Source organism: Dasypus novemcinctus, chromosome 6 (assembly GCF_030445035.2).
Source record: "Dasypus novemcinctus isolate mDasNov1 chromosome 6, mDasNov1.1.hap2, whole genome shotgun sequence".
Taxonomy (NCBI): domain Eukaryota; kingdom Metazoa; phylum Chordata; class Mammalia; order Cingulata; family Dasypodidae; genus Dasypus; species Dasypus novemcinctus.
In genome coordinates this window covers 16,913,138-16,933,555 of record NC_080678.1, presented here as the reverse complement: position 1 = coordinate 16,933,555, position 20,418 = coordinate 16,913,138, and the positions used below count along the sequence as shown (strand labels likewise).

Below are 20,418 nucleotides of genomic sequence, written 5' to 3'. Positions count from 1 at the left end.
TCTTTGATACTTCATTTAACTTATTCTAAGTCTTTGAATTTCCCCAGGTTAAGTTATCAAAGTCATGCCAGGGACTCACAAATGGGATGTAGATATTCTCCTCAGAGTTAGGGTATAGAGAGAACCAAAAACAGTTTATTCCCCCTGAAATTTCCAGTCCACCCAGCAGTTGGCACTTATCAACAGATGGTTGGCACACTTCCATAGAGGAATTTCTTTCAGTTTGCATTTTCCTGTGTTTTGGTCTGGCCAGAGCTGAGATTCAAAGTGGGCTTTGCTGGCCAAATTCACTTAAGAAAAGACCTGCAACTCCTCCTTCCTTTTTCCTTGTAGCTCACAGGGAAGATGTCTGTTCCCCTCTCCATCAGCTGCGTTGAGCCAGGGTTTTTTCCACAGCTTAATATCTTGGGAGTAAGGGAGGGGAGCCCTTCCCAGCTGCCGCAGGGGTTTGGTAACTCACATTTGTGGTTTCAGGTTCTTTGTCTCTGTGTCCCTCATCCTCCCAGGAGTTGTGAAGCACTGTCCTGGTCTGCAGCCCCCAAAGCAGGTCCCTCAGACAGTTTTTGGCTCTTTCTCCATTGTTTTAGTTAGGGAGTTGACCCCTGCCTGCCTAATCTGACACTATCTTCCCCAAATTCCCTCAAACAGTATTTGAAGAGGAAAGAGGGAGGTCATTGCAGGCATGGAAATTCCAAAGTTTATCTGGTTGTAAACTGCCTAATCTAGTTTTTCAATACAACTTTATGTTTAAAGATTTTAAATTCTTGCTAATTAAAGCAATTCCCTACTGTTGCAAAATATTATCTTTAGTTTTCTTTTGGATTATGTTTGCCTTTCTGAGAAAAGGCAAGTAGGTGAGTACACAGGGTATGGGTCGGTGAAGAAAGTTACTGTTGTTAAGACAGGGGATATGATTCAGATGATGAGAAAGGTTCTCTTGGTTAGGTAGGATGAGGCAAATGGCTCTATGGCCTTGAAAGCCATAGAGACAGGTTCAGGTATGATGGAGGAGGTAGTAAGGAACCAATGTGGCTTCTCAGGCAAATGAGAGATGGGTTAAAAGCAGTATTTAATGCTAAATTTGGCAGTCACATTCAAATTAGAGTAGAGCTGAATAGACTAGACCAGGCAATGGCAGCATTTTCTGTAAAGGGCCGGATAGTAAATATTTTAGGCTTTACATGCCATGTTTCTGTCGCAGCTATTCAACTCTGCCATTACAAGACACAAGCAGTTCTAGATAATATGTTGGATTTTTCAAAAAATAATCCCATATTTGCATTTATAACAGAGATTTGGAAAGGGACTTCCCAACCATCTTCTAATCCCTTGGAAGCTATATATATCCTTCTTAAGGCTTTAATAAGTTTGCTTTGTTGATCCAGTGACCCCTTTTCTTTTCATCTCTGCAAGCTGTGAGAATGTATACTCTCCAGTTATTTTAGTAGGAGAAAAGATGGATTTCTTTAATAATAGTTTTAAAGTATTGCATGGTGGAGCAGATGTAGCTCAGTGGTTGAGCACCTGCTTCCCACCGTGTGCAAGGTTCTGGGTTCAATACCAGTACCTCCTTTTAATAATAGTCCTCTTTAGTAACAGTCCAATGTGAATGAGACTCCCAGGGCATCAGGTGTATAAGTTGCTGTCTTGTAATGTCTTTGTCCTTGAGACTTTTCTTTTATGCTTTTTTTTGGATTGATACACTATTTCCAACTTTACCCATTTCCATATCTAACAGCTCAGTTTGCATTATTTGCTTCTGGATTTTCTGCTTCTTTGCCAACTATGAATTTTAATAAAATTTGATAAAACTCCTAAGTGTATTCAACATTAAGCTTTCTGTTCAGAATAGTGCCATACCACTGTCTTTTTTTAAACAAATCAATTTTATTGATATACATCAATAAAGCATACAATTCATTCAAAGTATACAATCAGTGGTATTTGCTGTAATTACACAGTTGTGCTTTCATCACTTCAGTCATTATTTGAGCATTTTCATTATTTCAATAATAATAATAAAAGACAAACAAGAAAATTCCTCACCTCTCAATCTCTCTGTACTTTCCCCATTGTACATAGCTGCTTATACCACTATTTTATAAGCAGTGTTCTTGGCCAGATTGTAATAGTCATTGTAATGCTGCTGTTAATCCTGATAACTGAACTATCTTGTCATTACATTTGGAGATAAAAGTTTTAATTAGAAGTAATTCCACATATGTAGGAAATTTATGGTAATGTAGTCTCTAAGTAAAAGGGCACATTAATATTATTTTAATTGACTTGTATAATAAAATTTTGGTCTGAATAAGGACAACATTTTTTTTCTTATAAACTTTTCAAACCAAAAAAAGTTTATTAGATTCATCTTTGTTTTAATTTTTCTCTATAGAGGTATCGAATGGACAAGTTTGACTGGTTTTCTTTCTTTTGCTACTTCAACACCGAACAATATGGGATTAGTGAGAAATGAACTTCAGTTGGTTGATCTTCCAACAGGTTTGTGTATTTAGACTGTTAAAGATTTAAAATGCCATTTTTCGTAATGATCAAAGATGTTGTGTTTATAAAGGCTGTTTTACAAAGTACTTTCCTCCATCTTAGATTTTTTCTTATATTCTGTTTATATTTTCATTTTGTTCTGTAATACCCTAGAAAAATCTAATCCTTGTTTATTTGGAAATTTTGTTAAAAAGGAATACCATTAGCCTGAACAGAGACAGATTCATAAAAAAAAAAAAAAAAATACCAGTTCTATTTTTTTAAGTATATTGCTGTATATATAGCCCACAGATAGATTTTAAAATAAATCTTTATAACTAGACTTTTTTAGATTCTCTGTTAAAGTTTTTGGCCTTTATAGAAAACCTTTAAAAAGAAAAATTCTTTTAAAGGTTAAAGATTGTTGAAAATGCTCAAATTTAAACTTTCAATAGTCTCTGACTGACTTAGCATAATAGCTTAATTTAGGAGTTTGAAAACTTTACAGTAGGAAACATTTCAGTAAAATAACTTGGCCAGAGTGGTTAAAAACCTAGAACTCAATGAGTTTCAAACTGAATAACTTGAAAATATAATAAAGTGAGAGTTTTAAAGTATTGCATGGTGGAGCAGATGTAGCTCAGTGGTTGAGCACCTGCTTCCCCCCATGTACAAGGTTCTGGGTTCAATCCCCAGTACCTCCTTTTAAAATATACATATGTGTGTGTGTGTATTGCATGCAGTTATTTCAAATAGATTACAAAATTGTATGTGTTTTTTTTTAAATGGTATAACAATATGAATACATGTAGATGATTTTAACCGGTAAGATGTGTATTTATAAGATAAATCAAGTAATTGATTGCTTTCTTATATTCTCAATATATGTTTCCAAGTTCTCAAAGGTACAGTGATTCTCACCTCTCAGAGCATGCTACTGAATCTCAAGGAATCAGCCCCACCTTTAATAGTTTCCTCTAGTCTCATTGGAAGTGTCCTGCCCAGTAACCCTTATCCCCAGATTCCTGGTGCACTCTATCTCTGTAGTTACGTGATACCCCAGGGATGAACTGCTGTTGCCTTTCACTCAAAAAAAAAAAAAAGCCTGTTCATTTTTTCTGATTAGCTTAAATTCACAAATGTTAGAATGTTAGATAACTTAAAACCGGTCTTTCACAGATTTTTTTTGCCTCTAGCAATTGGAATGATTTAAAAAACTCATTGTTTTTTAAATGTGCTTTAACCTGATTTCTAGTGAAGTTGAACATCGTGTGTGTGTGTGTGTGTGTGTGTATGTGTGTATGTATGTATGTATGATTTATTTATATTCTACATTGAACTTTGGATACATTGTTTTGCCATTGCACAGTTTACCATTTGTTTGATTTCTGGTTTGTCTCAACTTTATTGATAGTAATTTTACATGTTTTACATACAGTTTCTCATAGTTTTAAAAAAAGTTTGCTTATGATATCTTTAAACTTTCTGAAGAGTTGAGTGTTGATATAGTCAAATATATCAGTGCTTTCTCTTCTGTTTTTTCTCATGCTTTAAAGATATTATAAGGTAATTTTAAATCATAAATGTTAATCAAATTGGAATTTATTTGGTATATAGAATAAGATTGGGATCTTTTTCCCCTAAGTTTTATGGACATTAGTGCTGTTACTACCTTCTGTGTTTTCTGTGTTTTTTTTCCAAATACATCATATATATTACTTTATAGATTCTCTACTGTTAAAGAAGCCTTTATTTGCACCTTTTACACCTCTTGTAAAACAGTTTTTAATTACTCTAACTTTAGGAATGTGCTTTGGTATCAGATAGCTGAGCTACGCGGATGTCTAAGGTGGCCCTGGATATATACATATCTTCTCTTTATGATTCAGTCAAACACTAATGTTGCTCTTAGGGAATTTGTAGATGTAATTATTGTCCAAAATCAGTGTCCCTTAAAATCAAGAGATGATCTGAATGGGCCTCACAGATTTATTTTTGAGGAATAAATTTCTATAGTCATAGTTACTTAAGTGGAAAATTTGAGTTCATAGATTGTAGAGTTTTGTAACCATTTTTTCTAAGGAAGGAAGCAGACTTGTAGAATTAGGAAAGTACATGGAGTATTTGACATATAATAATATCGAGCATGAGATTTTCAACTCGATGGCATTGAAGAGCAGGGAGGCATTTAGGCATACAGTTATGTTTGAGTTGAGTATATTCTCTATTGCATAATGTAAATAAAATTCTAAGGAAAGATACTAATATATATATATATTTGGAAATAAAATAGAATTTTATATATTTTTTTATTCCTAGAAAACCATTCAGATTCTTGGGCAGCTTACCCAACTAATTCTTTAATAGCATACATGAACCCTGGTTATCATTTCCCAGTTTCAGTTTATAGAGACATTTAGGTAGAATCATATCAAAATAGTTTAGTTGTGTATTTTGCACAAAGGAAAAGAAATCTTAAATATCTGTTTAAAGGTTTTCCCCCTTAATTAGTATTTGTAAACATGAGACAGTAGACAGTTACATTGAAATTAATATTCTTGGATTAAAATTGAAAGAAACCACAGAAGGAATTCAAGAAACACTATAATGAAATGAAAATGTCTTTTTATAAAATAGATATTTGGATATAATTAATATATTATCAATCATTAGCTATTAATACTTTTTGAGAATTTAAAAAATATAGAGAGATTATTAGAAACAGCTAAGAAGCAATGGAAAGGTGAATAGGAGAATAGAGGGTGGGACTGATCAAATTACAGTGGTATGCCTTCTTGTTTTTACATATGTTTAATATTTGCAATTAAAGGTAGGAGCATTGCTTTTCGTGGTGAACGAGGCAACGATGAATCACCCATCGAAATGATTAAAGTATCTCATTTGAAGTAAGTGTCAACTTAAAAAAATTACAGCGTTATCACAATGGAATCTCATGGAATTTAAAAATCTTTAAGTAGGCAAATATGCAAGATGCATAAAGAATTTTTTAGTCATAGCAAATGGTGATATGCAGCTGTATCAACGAAAACATTTGGATCACAAAAGTAAGTTGCTTCATTTTTTTTTTTTTTTTTGCGTGCTGTCTGCTCTCTGTGTCCATTCACTGTGTGTTCTGTGTCTGTATTTATTTTATCTGTCCATCCCCCTCATGCGGCTTGCTGTCTGCTCTCTGTGCCTGTCGCTGCGCTCTTCTGAATTTTTTTTGGTTGTCTCCCTTTTTTGTTGCATCACCTTGCTTAGTGATGCACAGGTGGCTCTCCGCAGCGTGCAGGCGAGCCTGCCTTCACAAGGAGGCCCTGGGACGTGAACCCAGGGCTCCCATATGGTAGACAGGAGCCCAACTGATTAAGCCACAGCTGCTTCCCAAGTTGCTGCACTTTTAATTCTGTACTTCTAAAAAAATGAGGAAATTTTGTATGAATCTTAACATTTCATTAGCTTGTTAAAACCAGTAACCAGTTTTGTCCCACTATTACTATATTACTGTAAAAGTACATCATCCACTAGGAAAATGTTATTTGTTATTTAATGAAATTCTTATGACATTTCTCCTTCAGTATGGGCTTACTGAGTGAGAGAACTCATCTTTATTTATAATTTGGAGCCATTTTACTTCTAGTAATTTTTGAGTTTTTTAGTTCAAAGAAAAATACATGTAAAGTAGGATTATTAAAAATAACAATTGTATGAATACCAATCAGTAAAACAGATAATGTGTAAACTCTCAAAAATTGTTTTCAAAATTGTTTTGGTATTTCTAAGATCTTCACATTTCCATATAAATTTTAGAATCAGCTTGTCAGTTTTTACCAAAAAAGCCTTCTTGGGATTTTTGTTTTTTAATTTTTAAGAGGTACCGGGGATTGAACTCAGAACCTAATACATGGGAAGCAGGCACTCAAACCACTGAGCTATGTACATTCCCCTTTCCTGGGATTTTGACTGTGATTATATTGAATCCATAGATCAGATTAGGGAAGAATAACCTCTTAAAAATATTAACACTTACAATTCATGAACATGGTATATCTCTCCACTTATTTAGGTCTTTAATTTTCTGAGCAATATTTTGTTTTCAGCATATAGGTCTTAAACATTTTTTGTTCATTTTTTGTTTTGTGCTTTATAAATGGCATTCCTTTTCTGTATTTAATTTCAATTTCCAGCTATTCATTACTTGTATACTGAAATACAATTGCTTTTTGAATATTGACCTTATATCTTGTGACCTCAGTAAACTTACTAGTTCTATTAGTCTTTTAGTTGATTCCTTAAGTTTTGTTTATGTACAAAGTTATGTTATCTACAAATAATTTTTTGTGTCTTTTATTTTCCCCAATCTGTATGCTTTTTTTTTTTAAACCTTGCTGTACTGCACTGATTACAACCTCTAAAATAAGTGGGGAGAGCTGACATGCTTGCTCTATTCCTGGATCTTACAGAGAAAGTATGGAGTTTGTAAATTTTTTGGTAGATGCTCTTTAGCAGGTTCAGGAAGTTCTCTTCTACTCCTAGTTTGCTGAGAATTTGTATCATGAATAGGTGTTGAATTTTATCAAATTTATTGATATGATCGTGTGTGTGTATGTGTATGTTTTAAGTCTGCTAATATGGTAAGTTACATTGATTGATTTGCAAATGTTAAATCAACTTTACATTCCTGGGGTAAACCCCACTTAGTCATGATGTATTATTACCTTTTTGCTGTGTTGGTGGATTTGATTTGTCAGTATTTTATTAGGGATTTTTGCATCTGTGTTCGTGAAAAATATTGGTTTAGCTTTCCTGTAATATCCTTGTTTGGTTTTGGTATCACAGTAATGCTAACATTGTAGAATGAATTGTGAATTTTAGAAAAATTTACCAGTAAACCCATCTGGGCCTAGAATTGTCCTTATGGAGAATTTTTAAATGCAAATTCAATTTCTTTCATAGATCTGGTTTTCAATGAAGTTGTTAAATTTATTGATATATACTTGTTCAAAATATTCAATATATTCATTTTATCCTTTTAATATCTGTATGATCTGTAGTGATTTCTTAGTCCTGATATCAGTAAATTATGTTGATCAATTTTATTGATTTTTTTCAAAGAAACTACTTTTGAGTTCATTGATTTTTCTCTGTGGTTTTTCTCCTGCATTGGCTGCCACTCTATTTTATTCTCTTCCTTCTGCTTATTCTGTACTTAGTGATTGTTCTATGTGCACTTGAAAGATTGTATATTCTCTTGTTAATTAGAGTATTCCATTAATGCCAGTCAGGTCAAGTTAATTGATATTGCTACCAAATCTTTTATAATACATTCTTACTGATTTTCTTCTTGTTTGTTCTGTCTGTTATTAAGAGATGATTGTTGAAATCTCTTAAGTTTAATTTTGGATTATTTCTTTTTCTTTTGAAGGACTCGGGCTCTTGCTTTAGGTATTTTGAAACTCTCTTATTTAGGTTCATACATATTTAGAATTATGTCCTTTTGGTAAACTGTCCCTGTATCACTATGAAAATGTACCTCTTTGGTTTTTGGTAATATTCTTTGTTTGGAAATCTTTTTGGTCTCATATTGATAGAGCCACTCCAGCTTTCTTTTTTTTTCCCCAGGGTTGCTGTACCATTTTATTTTATTTTTTAACATATCAGTTTTATTGATACATATTAATAAAGCAGCTTTCCTTCTGTAAGTCTTTGCATGGTATATCATTTTCCATCCTTTTACTTTTAACCTATGTATGTCTTTAGATTTAAAGATGGTTTCTTTTTTTTTTTAAACAAATACCTTTTTTTTTTTTTTTAAGATTTATTTTTTATTTCCTCCCCTTTCTTCCCCCCCTCCCGCCTTTGTCTGCTCTCTGTATCCATTCGCTGTGTGTTCTTCTGTGTCCGCTTGTATTCTTGTCAGCAGTACCAGGAACCTGTGTCTCTTTGTTGCGTCATCTTGCAGCGTTAGTTCTCCATGTATGCGGCGCCACTCCTGGGCAGGCTGTGCTTTTTTTCGCACTGGGTGGCTCTCCTTATGGGGCGCACTCCATGTGCATGGGTCTCCCCTTTGTAGGGGACACCCCTGCGTGGCATGGCACTCCTTGCACACATCAGCACTGCACGTGGACCAGCTCATCACACAGGTCAGGAGGCCCTGGGTTTGAACTGCAGACCTCCCATGTGGTAGGCGAATGCTCTATCCATTGAGCCAAATCTGCTTCCCTAAAGATGGTTTCTTGTAGACAACATATAATTGGAGCTTGCTTTCTGATAATCTCTGCCTTCTAATTGCAGTGTTTAATTATTCATATTTACTGCAGTTATCAATATGACTTGTGTTTAAATCTGTCTTCCTAGTTTTGTTTTTCTCATTGTTAATGAATTAAAAATATTTTTAAATTTCTCAGTTTTAATTTCTAAAATGCAAAATATCAATTGCTGTAATCCACATAAACAAAAGTTCTTTGGGGGTCCTCAGTAGTTTAAGAGTGATCCTGATATTAAAACATTTGAGAATTGCTAATCTTTAGAAGATTTCTTCAGTCTCTTCTGTTCCAGTCAATCTCAGCTCTATACAAGCCTGTTAAATTCATACATCTACATCTGATGGCGTTATCCCCGCTTACTTCAAAGCCTTCAGTGATTCACTGTTCTCTGCATAATAAATGCCTACCCACCCTAGGGTCATATTTAAGACCTTTCATACCATGATCTGAAGTTATCACTTTAGTCTTCTTTCTTATGATTGCTTTCATATGCTTCACATCTCAGATACCATATTGCCCCAAGCACCTTGTGTCCTTTCCTGCCTTTTGCCATTTGTTACATTTGTAACTGTGCCTGGAATGCCATTTCTCTGTTGTCAAAACTAATCTCCTTTTTTCACAGTGAATCTTATAACATTTACCAGTTTCTTCCTTATATTAGATATTTGCATACATGAATATTAGTGTATCTACCTTTATAGTAGATAAAGTAAAAAGTGTAATATATTGCATTTGTTTAATCCCTCATGGTTTTTAAAATTCTTTGATGTATGCTGTACATTTTTATTTTTATTCTTACAGCATTTAGTGAGGTAAGACAGGTATTATGAAGACCATTTTAAACTTAATATATGAACCACATAATTATCAAGTGGCAGAAGAATGAGTCCTTTGATACCCCATGTACAGGGATCTTCCTATTGTGTTACTTTTCCTCAACATCAGTGGTCATTTGTTGATTATTTTTTAGTTCCTTGCCGTGGTTACTGAGTAATCAAAACTGACCTCATGTTTGATGAATTGCATTCATTGACTTCATTTGGTACTTCTTCCAGGCTTGACAAAAAGTGAATAGAAAGTGGTATTTGTTGAATACCTATTGTGGTAGGGTAATAGAAGCTTTATATACTTCTTCATTTAATTTTTATCATAATTTCCATAACCAGTCCCTTGAGGTAAGTGGTGTTATTCTCATATCATATAGGAGAAATGCGAGCCTAAGGAGGGTTCATGTAAGTTTGGGGCCAGGTCTTTTACCCATGCCTTCTCTCACTTTTTCTTCTGAGCTGGGCTGCTGGCCTAATTATGTGAAGTTACATGGGCTCTCAAACATCATCTTATAGCTTAACCTTCTTATGACTATCATTTATAGGCCCGCTTGTTAGTTTAAACTGTATAGGTTTAGAATATGTCATCTGAGTTTTCTGACTTAATACACTTTTTATTTGTACTAATTCATGGTGAAAATATTGCAAAAACGGACTTATTTAGTAATTTTTAAAATTTTATTTTAGGCAGTATTTGGCAGTTGTGTTCAAAGATAAACCCCTGGAGTTATGGGATGTTAGGACTTGTACCCTTCTTAGAGAAATGTCCAAAAACTTTCCTGCAGTAACTGCTTTGGTAAGTTAACAGTTTAAGAACTGAATAGTTTATTTAGCTATGCATATATGTTGTGAATATTAATTTTTAGTTTGAAGTGAACTCATTAATGCCATGTATTTTCTTATTTAAAATGTGTGTTCAGAGAATGTGATGTAAATAATTGAAGTTATTTTTGTGAATAACTCAACCTATTATATTAGTTCAATTCCAATCAAAATTCCATTTTGATTTTTTGAGGAACATGATAGACACATTCTAAAATGTTTATGAAAGAATAAAGGTTCTGAATGGCGAAGTCAACCTTGAAAAAAAAGGAGGAAATGTGGGAGCTATGGAGTGGCTGTGGGGGACTCCTCCTACCAGATATTCATACATATTATAAAAACATAGCAGTAAAAACAGTGTCATATATACACAAGAAAAAGAAATGTACCAATATAATAAAGTGCTCAGAAACAGAGCCCTGAATATTTGAGAACTTAATATATGATAAAGTAATTTACAAATCAATGGGAAAAGGACAGATTGTTTAGTAGATAGTACTGGGAAAACTGGCACTATTTAGAGACAAATACTGGTTATCTAATACCTAATACCATGTACAAAGGTGGGCTCTACCAAAATGAAAACCCTAACTGTGCAAAAGTAAAACTTGTTAACAGAATAAAACAAAGAACCTCATATTTTTTTAATGTAATGTTGAGAAAGTGAATACAGACGAAAAAATAAAATAAATTAAATTAAATAAAAATGAGTAAAACAAAGAAGGATATATGTGACCTGGGAGCACAATAGGACAACAGAAGCTCAAATCAGAAGGGGAAAAAAATTAATGTTTTTGACTACATCAAAATTAATATTTTTGTTTAAAGAAAATCCATTGTGTAAGTTAAATGTAGACAACAGGTTGGATAAAGAAATTCTCCACTATCTAAAACCAACAAGGTGGCAGCGGACTTGGCCCAGTGGTTAGGGAGTCTGTCTACCACATGGGAGGTCCGCGGTTCAAACCCTGGGCCTCCTTGACCCGTGTGGAGCTGACCCACGCACAGTGCTGATGTGCGCAAGGAGTGCCGTGCCACGCAGGGGTGTCCCCGCGTAGGGGAGCCCCACGCGCAAGGAGTGCGCCCCATAAGGAGAGCCGCCCAGCACGAAACAAAATGCAGCCTGCCTAGTAATGGTGCCACACACACGGAGAGCTGACACAAAAAGATGATGCAGTGAAAAGAAACACAGAATCCCATGCCGCTGACGACAACAGAAGCGGACAAAGAAGACGCAGCAAAGCAAATAGACACAGAGAACAGACAACCGGGGTCGGGGAGGAGGGAAGAGAAATAAATAAATACATACATACATACATACATACATACATACAAACAAACAAGGTATTACCTAATCCTTCCAGGGAATTATTACTGAGGGAATGCCTTCAAATGAGCAAGGAAAAATAGTTAACTCCAATGGAAAAATGGTCAAAGTGTGTGAATAGTTAATGAATGTTAGTGAAATCTAAATGGCCAAAAAGCATGTGAAGAAATATTTGGGCAACATTTTTCAGAGATCTATAAAGTGAAGTAACCATGAAATACCTTTTAGACCAACAAAAACTGGGAAACTAGATAGTATCAGTTGTGGGTGGAATAGAGATACAGCAATCTGTGCACTTCTGTGAGGGCTGTCCACCAGTGCAGCCAGGCTGGAGAGCAAACTGGCAGTACCTAGAGGAGGACAGGCATGCTCTTTGCTCCAACTGTTCATTTCCTGCCATAAAGTAACTTCTGAGAGGATACTGCCTAGTCACTTGTCATGATGGGAGTTTGAAGGCAATCTGAATATCCTGTGCTGAGAGAACAGACAGATTAAAAAGTGGTGGAAGGGAAGCAGACTTGGCCCAATGGAGAGGGCATCCACCTACCACATGGGAGGTCCACGATTCAAACCCCAGGCCTCCTTGACCCGTGTGGAGCTGGACCATGCATAGCGCTGATGCGTGCAAGGAGTACCCTGCCGTGCAGAGGTGTCCCCCACGTAGGGGAGCCCACGCGCAAGGAGAGCCGCCCAGCATGAAAGAAAGTACACCCTGCCCAGGAATGGCACCGCACACACAGAGAGCTGACACAACAAGATGACACAACAAAAAAAAGAAAACACAGATTCCCGGTGCTACTGGTAAGGATAGAAGCAGTCACAGAAGAACACACAAGTGAATGGACACAGAGAGCAGACAGTGTTGGGGGGAGGGGGTTTGAGAGGGGAAGGGGAGAGAAATAAAAATAAATAAATCTTTAAAAAAACAAATAAACAAAAACGTTGTGGATGCACCCATGTAGTGTAATGCAGCATTCACAACAAATGAGGGTAGGAATTAAATACATCATGCTGATTGGAAAGAGAAACAGAATGAGATACATAGCATAGTTTGTGTAGACCTGTGGGTGACAGTGTGCTGTGATTTGAAGAACATGACTGTCAACCCTGTGCACTTAAGGGAAAGGGGACTAGTCATACCTTGTGGGGAATAGGAAATACCATAATGAATGCGTTATTTTCATTTTGTGAATAAAAAAGTATCAGGTTAGTGCTTTCAGAGGTTTGCAGTTAAATTTTTATATTATTAAAATCTTCTACCTTAAGTGCTAATTAAAATACATTTGTTTAACCTTCCTATAAATATATAAAGCCTAAAAAAATCTGTTAATTCATGTATAGTATTGATAAATAATGATGGGCAATGCTAGAGTAATTCTTTGACAGAAGGAAACCCAGTATTTATCACTAGGTCTGTATTTACCTCACTCTGTCCTTCCTGAACAGGAATGGTCACCTTCTCACAACTTGAAAAGTCTGAGAAAGAAACAGCTTGCTACCCGAGAGGCCATGGCCCGCCAAACTGTGGTTTCAGATACAGAGCTAAGTATCGCTGAATCATCTGTGATCAGGTACAGTATGCTGTTTCTTGCCACTGTCATTTTTAATATCATTACCATTGTTGGGAACTTGACAAGTGTCCTCCACAGGCATCTGCTTTTGAACATATTCAGTACATGTCCAGACAGATAATGGGAAAATTAATTTTATTAATGTAACTGTTTCATACAGTCAGTAACGTTTGCAGTAATATCCACACATCAACACCCATTTGTGAGTAGGATCAGCCTCTCTGCCCATCTGTTCCTTAAACTTCAACTTCTGAAATTCAAACGCAGGTAACATAAACATAGAAATAGAGCATATTACTGTGTATGCATACCGAGAAATTGGGTTGGGAATTCTAAATTTAAGTAGCAACTCCATCCCTACCAATTTTACAAATAAAGGCTTCCAAGATGATGAGTAGATGTGAGATCTCTTTGCTGATGAATATTCTGTAGCAGAAACAGAACCAAGAGGGTTCTTTTCCTTGAGTTAAGTGTGGATAACTTTGTCCCTCCTGGTATTGTTACTTAGGAGTGATTTGTGTTCTCCCGTTATTTGGTGGATAAAGATTTTTTTTTAATGCTTTTCAACCTCTTGTTAATGCATCTGTATTTTGGGTGAGTTGATTAATTATAGATGTCAGTCTAGGAAAAGAAATGTCTTTATCTTATTTTTCTCTGTCCCAAAGTTTGTTGCAGGAAGCAGAAAGTAAATCTGAACTCAGTCAGAACATCTCTGCCCGGGAGCATTTTGTGTTTACTGATACTGATGGCCAGGTTTATCATCTCACTGTTGAAGGAAACTCAGTGAAAGACAGTGCACGGATTCCACCAGATGTGAGTCCAACCTTTGCTTAAATCTTAATCAAGAATTCTTATCAAAAATTTTGTTGGTTTCATATCCAGTGGAACCATAGTTAAGTTGGAAAGCTCTTTCAGAAAACTTTAAATTAACTTTACTATTTAAGAGAATTGATTAAACTTGTACAGTACTGCTAGAAAACAGCATTAAAACTATTTTGATTAAATACTTAACTAGGTACTACTCATTTTTATCCCCCACAATAATCCATAAACTCTCCATTTTATCTGTGTTGGAACAGAGTGGATAATAACTTTCCCAGGGTCACCCAGCTTACTTATATGGCAGAGCAGTGTTTTAAAGGGGTCTGTCTGCCCGACTCCAGTGTCTGTCCTCTTTCAGGCACTATCCTGAAGGATTTGACTTACAGTCTAGTATTATTTTGGATAATAGTAATCAGGTTTTAAGTAATGAGTATTACTAGTATTTACTACTATATATCCATCTTATGGCCTTGTGGAGTCCTTTAAGGTTTCTGAAGTTAATAATTTTTAACATTATTATAGTAATCTCACTCAGGTTTCATGGGGTATTTGTAATGGATGAAGAAAAAAATTTTAATTGATGCAGATTACTGTAATAGTTAAATGTAGACATGAGGTGATTTTTAAAGAATCTGTTTATTGAAATTGCCACCCAAAAACGGAACATTTCAGTATAATCCCAGTTCCTGTGTTTTATAGTTGTTAGAGAGGCTCGTGAGATTGCATTCAAATGGTGGCTGGGGCTGCAGTCATTTGAAGTTAAATGGGCAGGAGGATCCACTTCTAAGATGTAATGCTGGCTGTTGGTGTGAGGCCTCAGCTCTTCTACCTGTGGACCTCTCAACAGGGTTCTTTGAGTGTCCTCCCCATGACGGTTGGCTTTTCTCAGAGTGAGTGATCTTAGAGAAAGAAGGAAGCTGCAATGTTTTTCATTACTTAGTTCCAGAACTCACTCTCCATCTCATCTACAGTATCCTACTAGTTACATAGGTCGGCCCTTTTCCTTCTGGGTGGTGTCTACAAAGGGACAGTACCAATGGCAGGATTAGTAGAGGCCTCCTAGAGGCTGACTGCCACATTTTCCAAACTAACCACTAGAGAACACGTAGTCATCCCCTCCAAAAACCTTCCTTACTTCAAAAAAGGCTATGTTAAAGTAATTTCTAAACTGTTTCAGACTATGGAATTTCATTTTTACTATTAAATGGAAAAGTTCGTATGGAGATTCAGTAAATCTTATTTCTATTTCAAAATATCTCAAATATTGCCACAATTTTTCGGTAATTTGAAAGAACGAAAATAATAATGCCACTGTGAAAATTTGATGTTTGATAGTCAAAATGAAAAAAAGTAACCCAGCTTTAAGTGTATAGAAAGAAAAACTATTGTTAAAGAGTACAGACTTAGAGTTTCAATGCAAAATAGCTGTCCTTTGGAAAATCACAGTGTGCTGACATACATACATACATCCTTTTGAGGAGGAGCCCCATCAGAGCTCCTCTAGTGCCACTGTCGAACAGCTCAGTCTCTTTGTTTACTAGTCACTTCACATTTGAGATTAGAATGCAGATACGTCCACTAGAGCTCAGTTTCTAATTTTCAAGGTACAAGTTTTTAAAAAAACGTTTATAACTTTTGGACATTAGGCATGTAAATTTTTCATTTTATAAGCGCTTCTTTCAGGATGATGATTGCATCACACAACTTTTAAGGTTCTATCTCTGGGAAGCAGATTTGGCCCAACAAATAGGGCGTCCGTCTACCATGTGGGAGGTCCACGGTTCAAACCCCGGGCCCCCTTGACCCATGTGGAGCTGGCCCATGCGCAGTGCTGATGCGTGCAAGGAGTGCCAAGCCACGCAAGGGTGTCACCCGCGTAGGGGAGCCCCACATGCAAGAAGTGTGCCCCGTAAGGAGAGCCGCCCAGCACGAAAGAAAGTACAGCCCAAGAATGGTGCCGCACACACAGAGAGCTGACACAACAAGATGACACAACAAAAGGAAACACAGATTCCTGGTGCCACTGATAAGGATAGGAGTAGTCACAGAAGAACACACAGTGAATGGACACACGCTGGGGGGGAAGGGGAGAGAAATAAATAAATCTTAACAAAAGAAGGGGAGAGAAATAAATAAATCTTAAAAAAAAAAAAGGTTCTATCTCTTTTTGTGGAGTCCTGAAGCAGGATATAGCAGGTCTCTGTTCTGCCTGCCAGACCATTTCAAGCTAGAAGTAGGTTTCTCATTCATTTGGTTAATTTATTTGTTTTAATTCAATATTTATCATAAGCCCCTCCCCCAAATGTAAAGTATTTAACATTTGCTTTGAATTAAAACTTTTCCTCTTAATTTCAGTCCCAGAACCTTAAAGTAAATAAAAATGCTAAAAATGAGAGAAAAGCTTGGCATATTTTGATTATGTACACAAGAGAGTCTATTGTTAACTGCCTTTATTTAGAAAACCAGAATGAGAGAATATCTATTCCTGTCTTTATTCCAGTGTTCTGTCCTTTTGAACATCATGTTTCATATCTAGGCAACATATCAAGATCCAATATATTGTTGGGTTGTTTGTTTATTTAACAAATCAATTTTATTGATACATATTAATAAAGCATACGATTCATCCAAACTGTACAATCAGTGGTATTTGATATAATCACATATTTGTGCATTCATCACTTCAGTCGTCATTGGAGCATTTTTATTAATAATAATAGTAAACAAAAAATAAACTAACAAATTTCTTCACCCCTCGGTTTCTGTGCTTCCCTTGCTGTATATAGCAGCTATTTCAGGCTATTCTTGCACAATTATTTGTTTATTAAGCAGTTTTTTGTTTGTTTTATTAAACAGTTTTGTTGAGATATATTCACATACCATACAATCTATCCAAAGTGTATCATCAGTAACTTTTTGTAAAATCACAATGTTGTGCATTCATCAGAACAGAAAATTTTAGAACAATTTCAATACTTAAAAAGTCCACATCCTTTAACATCCTTCCCCAGCCCTACATAACTACTAATCTAAATTCATCTTTATAAATTGATTTATATTTACAGTTTGTATAACTGGAATCATACAATATGTAGTATTTGTGCTTGGTTTCTTTCACTTAGTATAATGTTCGTTTGTGTTTGTTTGTCTTTTATTATCATCTTGTAGTGTTAGCATATATTTGTTAAGTTTCAAAGAAAAACGGTCTTATATATGCAATTTTACCCATATTCATATTTCACATACAGTTTTACTATGCTATGCAGTTCCGCGTTACTGTTTTTTATCTTTCCTTTTAGTAATATACTTGACCTTAGACCTTCACTTTAAACCCCTTTAATACCCACATTTTTATTGGGTTTTGATTTAGCATATGTTCTTCTCTTGTGATTATTTAGAGCTATAAAGCAGATTTGTCTATGCCATGTCCTCTAAAAACCACTTGATGCCTACATGTGATTTGCATTCCATCTCTGAACTCTTAGGTAGAAAGATCTGGTTTATCTTTGCAGTTACATTAATGTATCCGGTTGTTATTTCCAAGCTGGTACCACTGTGATTTCTGGGCTTATTTAAACTTTAGGATTCTACTGTGTGGGAATGAGTAAGTTTATAACATGTGAAAGTTTTCAAGACCAAAAAGTAAATTTAAAAGGCACGTTCTTAATTAAACGTTCTTTTAGTATGGTTCTGAAAATAGAAATAAGATTATCTTCGAGTGTTGCTTCACATTGAATTGTACAGAATTCTGTTTATTTTATATAACATCTGAAATTTTTTATTATTGAATTCATTATAATATTGATTTTTAATTCCATTTTTCTTTTATTTCTTGACTACCATTAGGATTTATGCAGTATTTGGGATATGTGACATTCTGTCAGTGACAATTTGACAAACGCTTAGAGCTTTTCTGCCTCTTACCCTTCCATGATACATGGGAGACTCATTAAACAAGCATGAGAGTAAAACACATGTGTTTTTATATAGTACTGTAAGTGCAAAAAGATTCCTTTCAATAAGGAGAACAATAATTGAACAGTTAAATTATTATTTAATAGCTAACGTGTTTTGACCATTTACTGTGTGGCAGGCATTGCTTTAAGCCTTTTTACTTGTATAAATTTACTGATACTAGTACTAACTCCTTAAGTTTCTTGCTTTTACCCTATTTTATTGATAAGTTCCAGACACAGAAACGGTTAAGTAAACTTGCCCAAATCACAGCCAATTAAGTAGTAAAGCTCAGACTCAAGCCCATGTAGTCTGACTCCAGGACCCATCTCCTAAGCTCCCCTCTACAGTGCCTCTGTGTAATTGCTAAAACTGCAAGCCAGTCCCTTACCCCCTTCCCCTGCCATCTTAGGTTCATTCTAGTAGTTACTTTTTCTATATATGCTTTTCTCTATGTAACTTCTTTGCAAAGATTTCTGTGAACTCAAAATTTTCCAAATGCCTTAATTAAACAATATCTCTTCACCTTCATTATTCCATAAAGTTGCAAAAGGTACCAGTGAATTCCCGGATCCTTTCCTAGAAGAAAAATTGCTGTACAGTTAGTTTTGAAACAGTTTTGAGTTTCCCTCATGATTCATTTATTTATCCTTTTGTTATGAAAAGTTAGAGTCGAGAGCTCTCTGGAAGGATTTCCTTTCCTCTTCTTTTTTTCTTCTCTCAATTTTTTTTCTCTCTAAAGTAATTCTTCCTGAAAAGACACCCCTTTTCTATAAATCTAGTTGAGATACCTTAATGGCTTTCAAATTGAATTCTCCTTTTTCTTTATAGTTGAAACCAATATGCTGTGTAGCCCTATTAGTGTTGAAGTCTATCTGTGACAATTAATTGGCATTCATACTAAAACAAAAACTCTTGTAATTAAATTTTATTAAAGTATCTATTACTTCGTCATGATCATTAAGTAAGATATTTTTCTTTTATGACCATTTGTAAATAGTGAAGTTTATGTTTGTTTATTGTTTTTTAGGGAAGTATGGGTAGTATTACCTGCATCGCTTGGAAAGGTGATACCTTAGTTCTTGGAGATATGGATGGAAATTTAAATTTTTGGGATTTGAAAGGCAGAGTATCCAGGTATGAGCCAAGAATATAATCTTGTTATTTGGTTTTATAAAAATATTTGTATATATAACCTCTTGATCTATATAAATTAGGTTCCATTTGAGGCTTGTGACATGGTAAGCAGGAGTAGGAAATGTGGCTAACTGTAACTTGGCCCCTCGAGTCACTAGTCACCTTATTAGGAAGGAAAGTCCTTGAGTCTGATCTGCAGGCAGCCCATGCAGAAGACTTGAACATACTCAGCTGCTGTTAACAGGCTGATCTGTTCTGTCAGATGTGGCTCCTACCCTAGAAAGTAAAAGAATTCTCTCATCCTCAGACCTTGTCAGAAAGAGAAATAGAAAGAGACATGGGGCATTGATTCCAGTAACTAGATCTCATTCCACATCATATTGGTGTTTTGGTTTTTTGTTTGTTCTCAGAGGGATACCTACACACCGAAGTTGGGTGAGGAAGATTCGCTTTGCCCCTGGTAAAGGAAACCAAAAATTAATAGCAATGTACAATGATGGAGCTGAAGTGTGGGATACTAAAGAGGTAGGCCCAGCTCCATGGGGATAAAATGTAAATGAAGCTGCTGGTCACCTGTACTTCACGCTTTTTTTTCCCCTTCTGTCTTCCTGATATAGAAATGAAAACTACATAATGGGTTTATCAAGCTTCTTATAACAAATTATTTTCTTTTCAAAAATCTTACTGTATTCTGTTCTAAAGATGACAGTGCAACATTTATTTATTTTCATTTTTTTTAAAAGCTGATCAGTTCTAAATTTGTACTGGGCCTTTGCCACAGGCATTTTCTTTTCTTGACCATTTGTTCCAGAAAAATAAACATCTTCCTTTTCGTTCTGAAAATGACAACCAAATTTATTCTTAAAGGTTCAGATCGTGAGCAGTTTAAGGAGTGGAAGAAACATGACCTTTCGGATATTGGACGTGGATTGGTGCACATCAGATAAAGTGATCCTGGCATCAGATGATGGCTGTATCAGAGTCCTGGAGATGTCTATGAAGTCTTCGTGTTTTAGAATGGATGAGCAGGAGTTGACTGGTATGGAATTCTGAGGAAAAGGGTGTTAGGAAGCATGTCTATCTTTATTTTGCCACACGCTGCTGTCTGCTGAGGAGAGAGCTGCTTCTGTTTCATTTAAATCTTATTTTCTAAGAAACTTAGTTTAAACGAATAGATTTACTTGAAGCTTGAGTGTTTTTACTGCTAA

At 35.4% G+C, this 20,418-nt stretch overlaps 1 protein-coding gene across 4 annotated transcripts in view; it reads left to right on the top strand.

The window, feature by feature from the left end:
* The window catches only part of WDR11 (WD repeat domain 11), a 107,292-nt gene that overhangs the window by 69,986 nt on the left and 16,888 nt on the right, over window positions 1-20,418 (top strand). For 2 of the 4 annotated variants that reach the window (XM_058298273.2, XM_058298274.1), the window contains exons 12-19: window positions 2,396-2,506; window positions 5,319-5,390; window positions 10,265-10,373; window positions 13,173-13,297; window positions 13,963-14,110; window positions 19,104-19,210; window positions 19,621-19,735; window positions 20,078-20,249. In XM_058298273.2, the coding sequence (XP_058154256.1) occupies window positions 2,396-2,506; window positions 5,319-5,390; window positions 10,265-10,373; window positions 13,173-13,297; window positions 13,963-14,110; window positions 19,104-19,210; window positions 19,621-19,735; window positions 20,078-20,249 (959 nt within the window). Of the gene's footprint in view, window positions 1-2,395; window positions 2,507-5,314; window positions 5,391-10,264; window positions 10,374-13,172; window positions 13,298-13,962; window positions 14,111-19,103; window positions 19,211-19,620; window positions 19,736-20,077; window positions 20,250-20,418 lie in introns of all 4 variants that reach the window. The other 2 variants (XM_058298272.2, XM_058298271.2) reach the window with 1 other exon arrangement.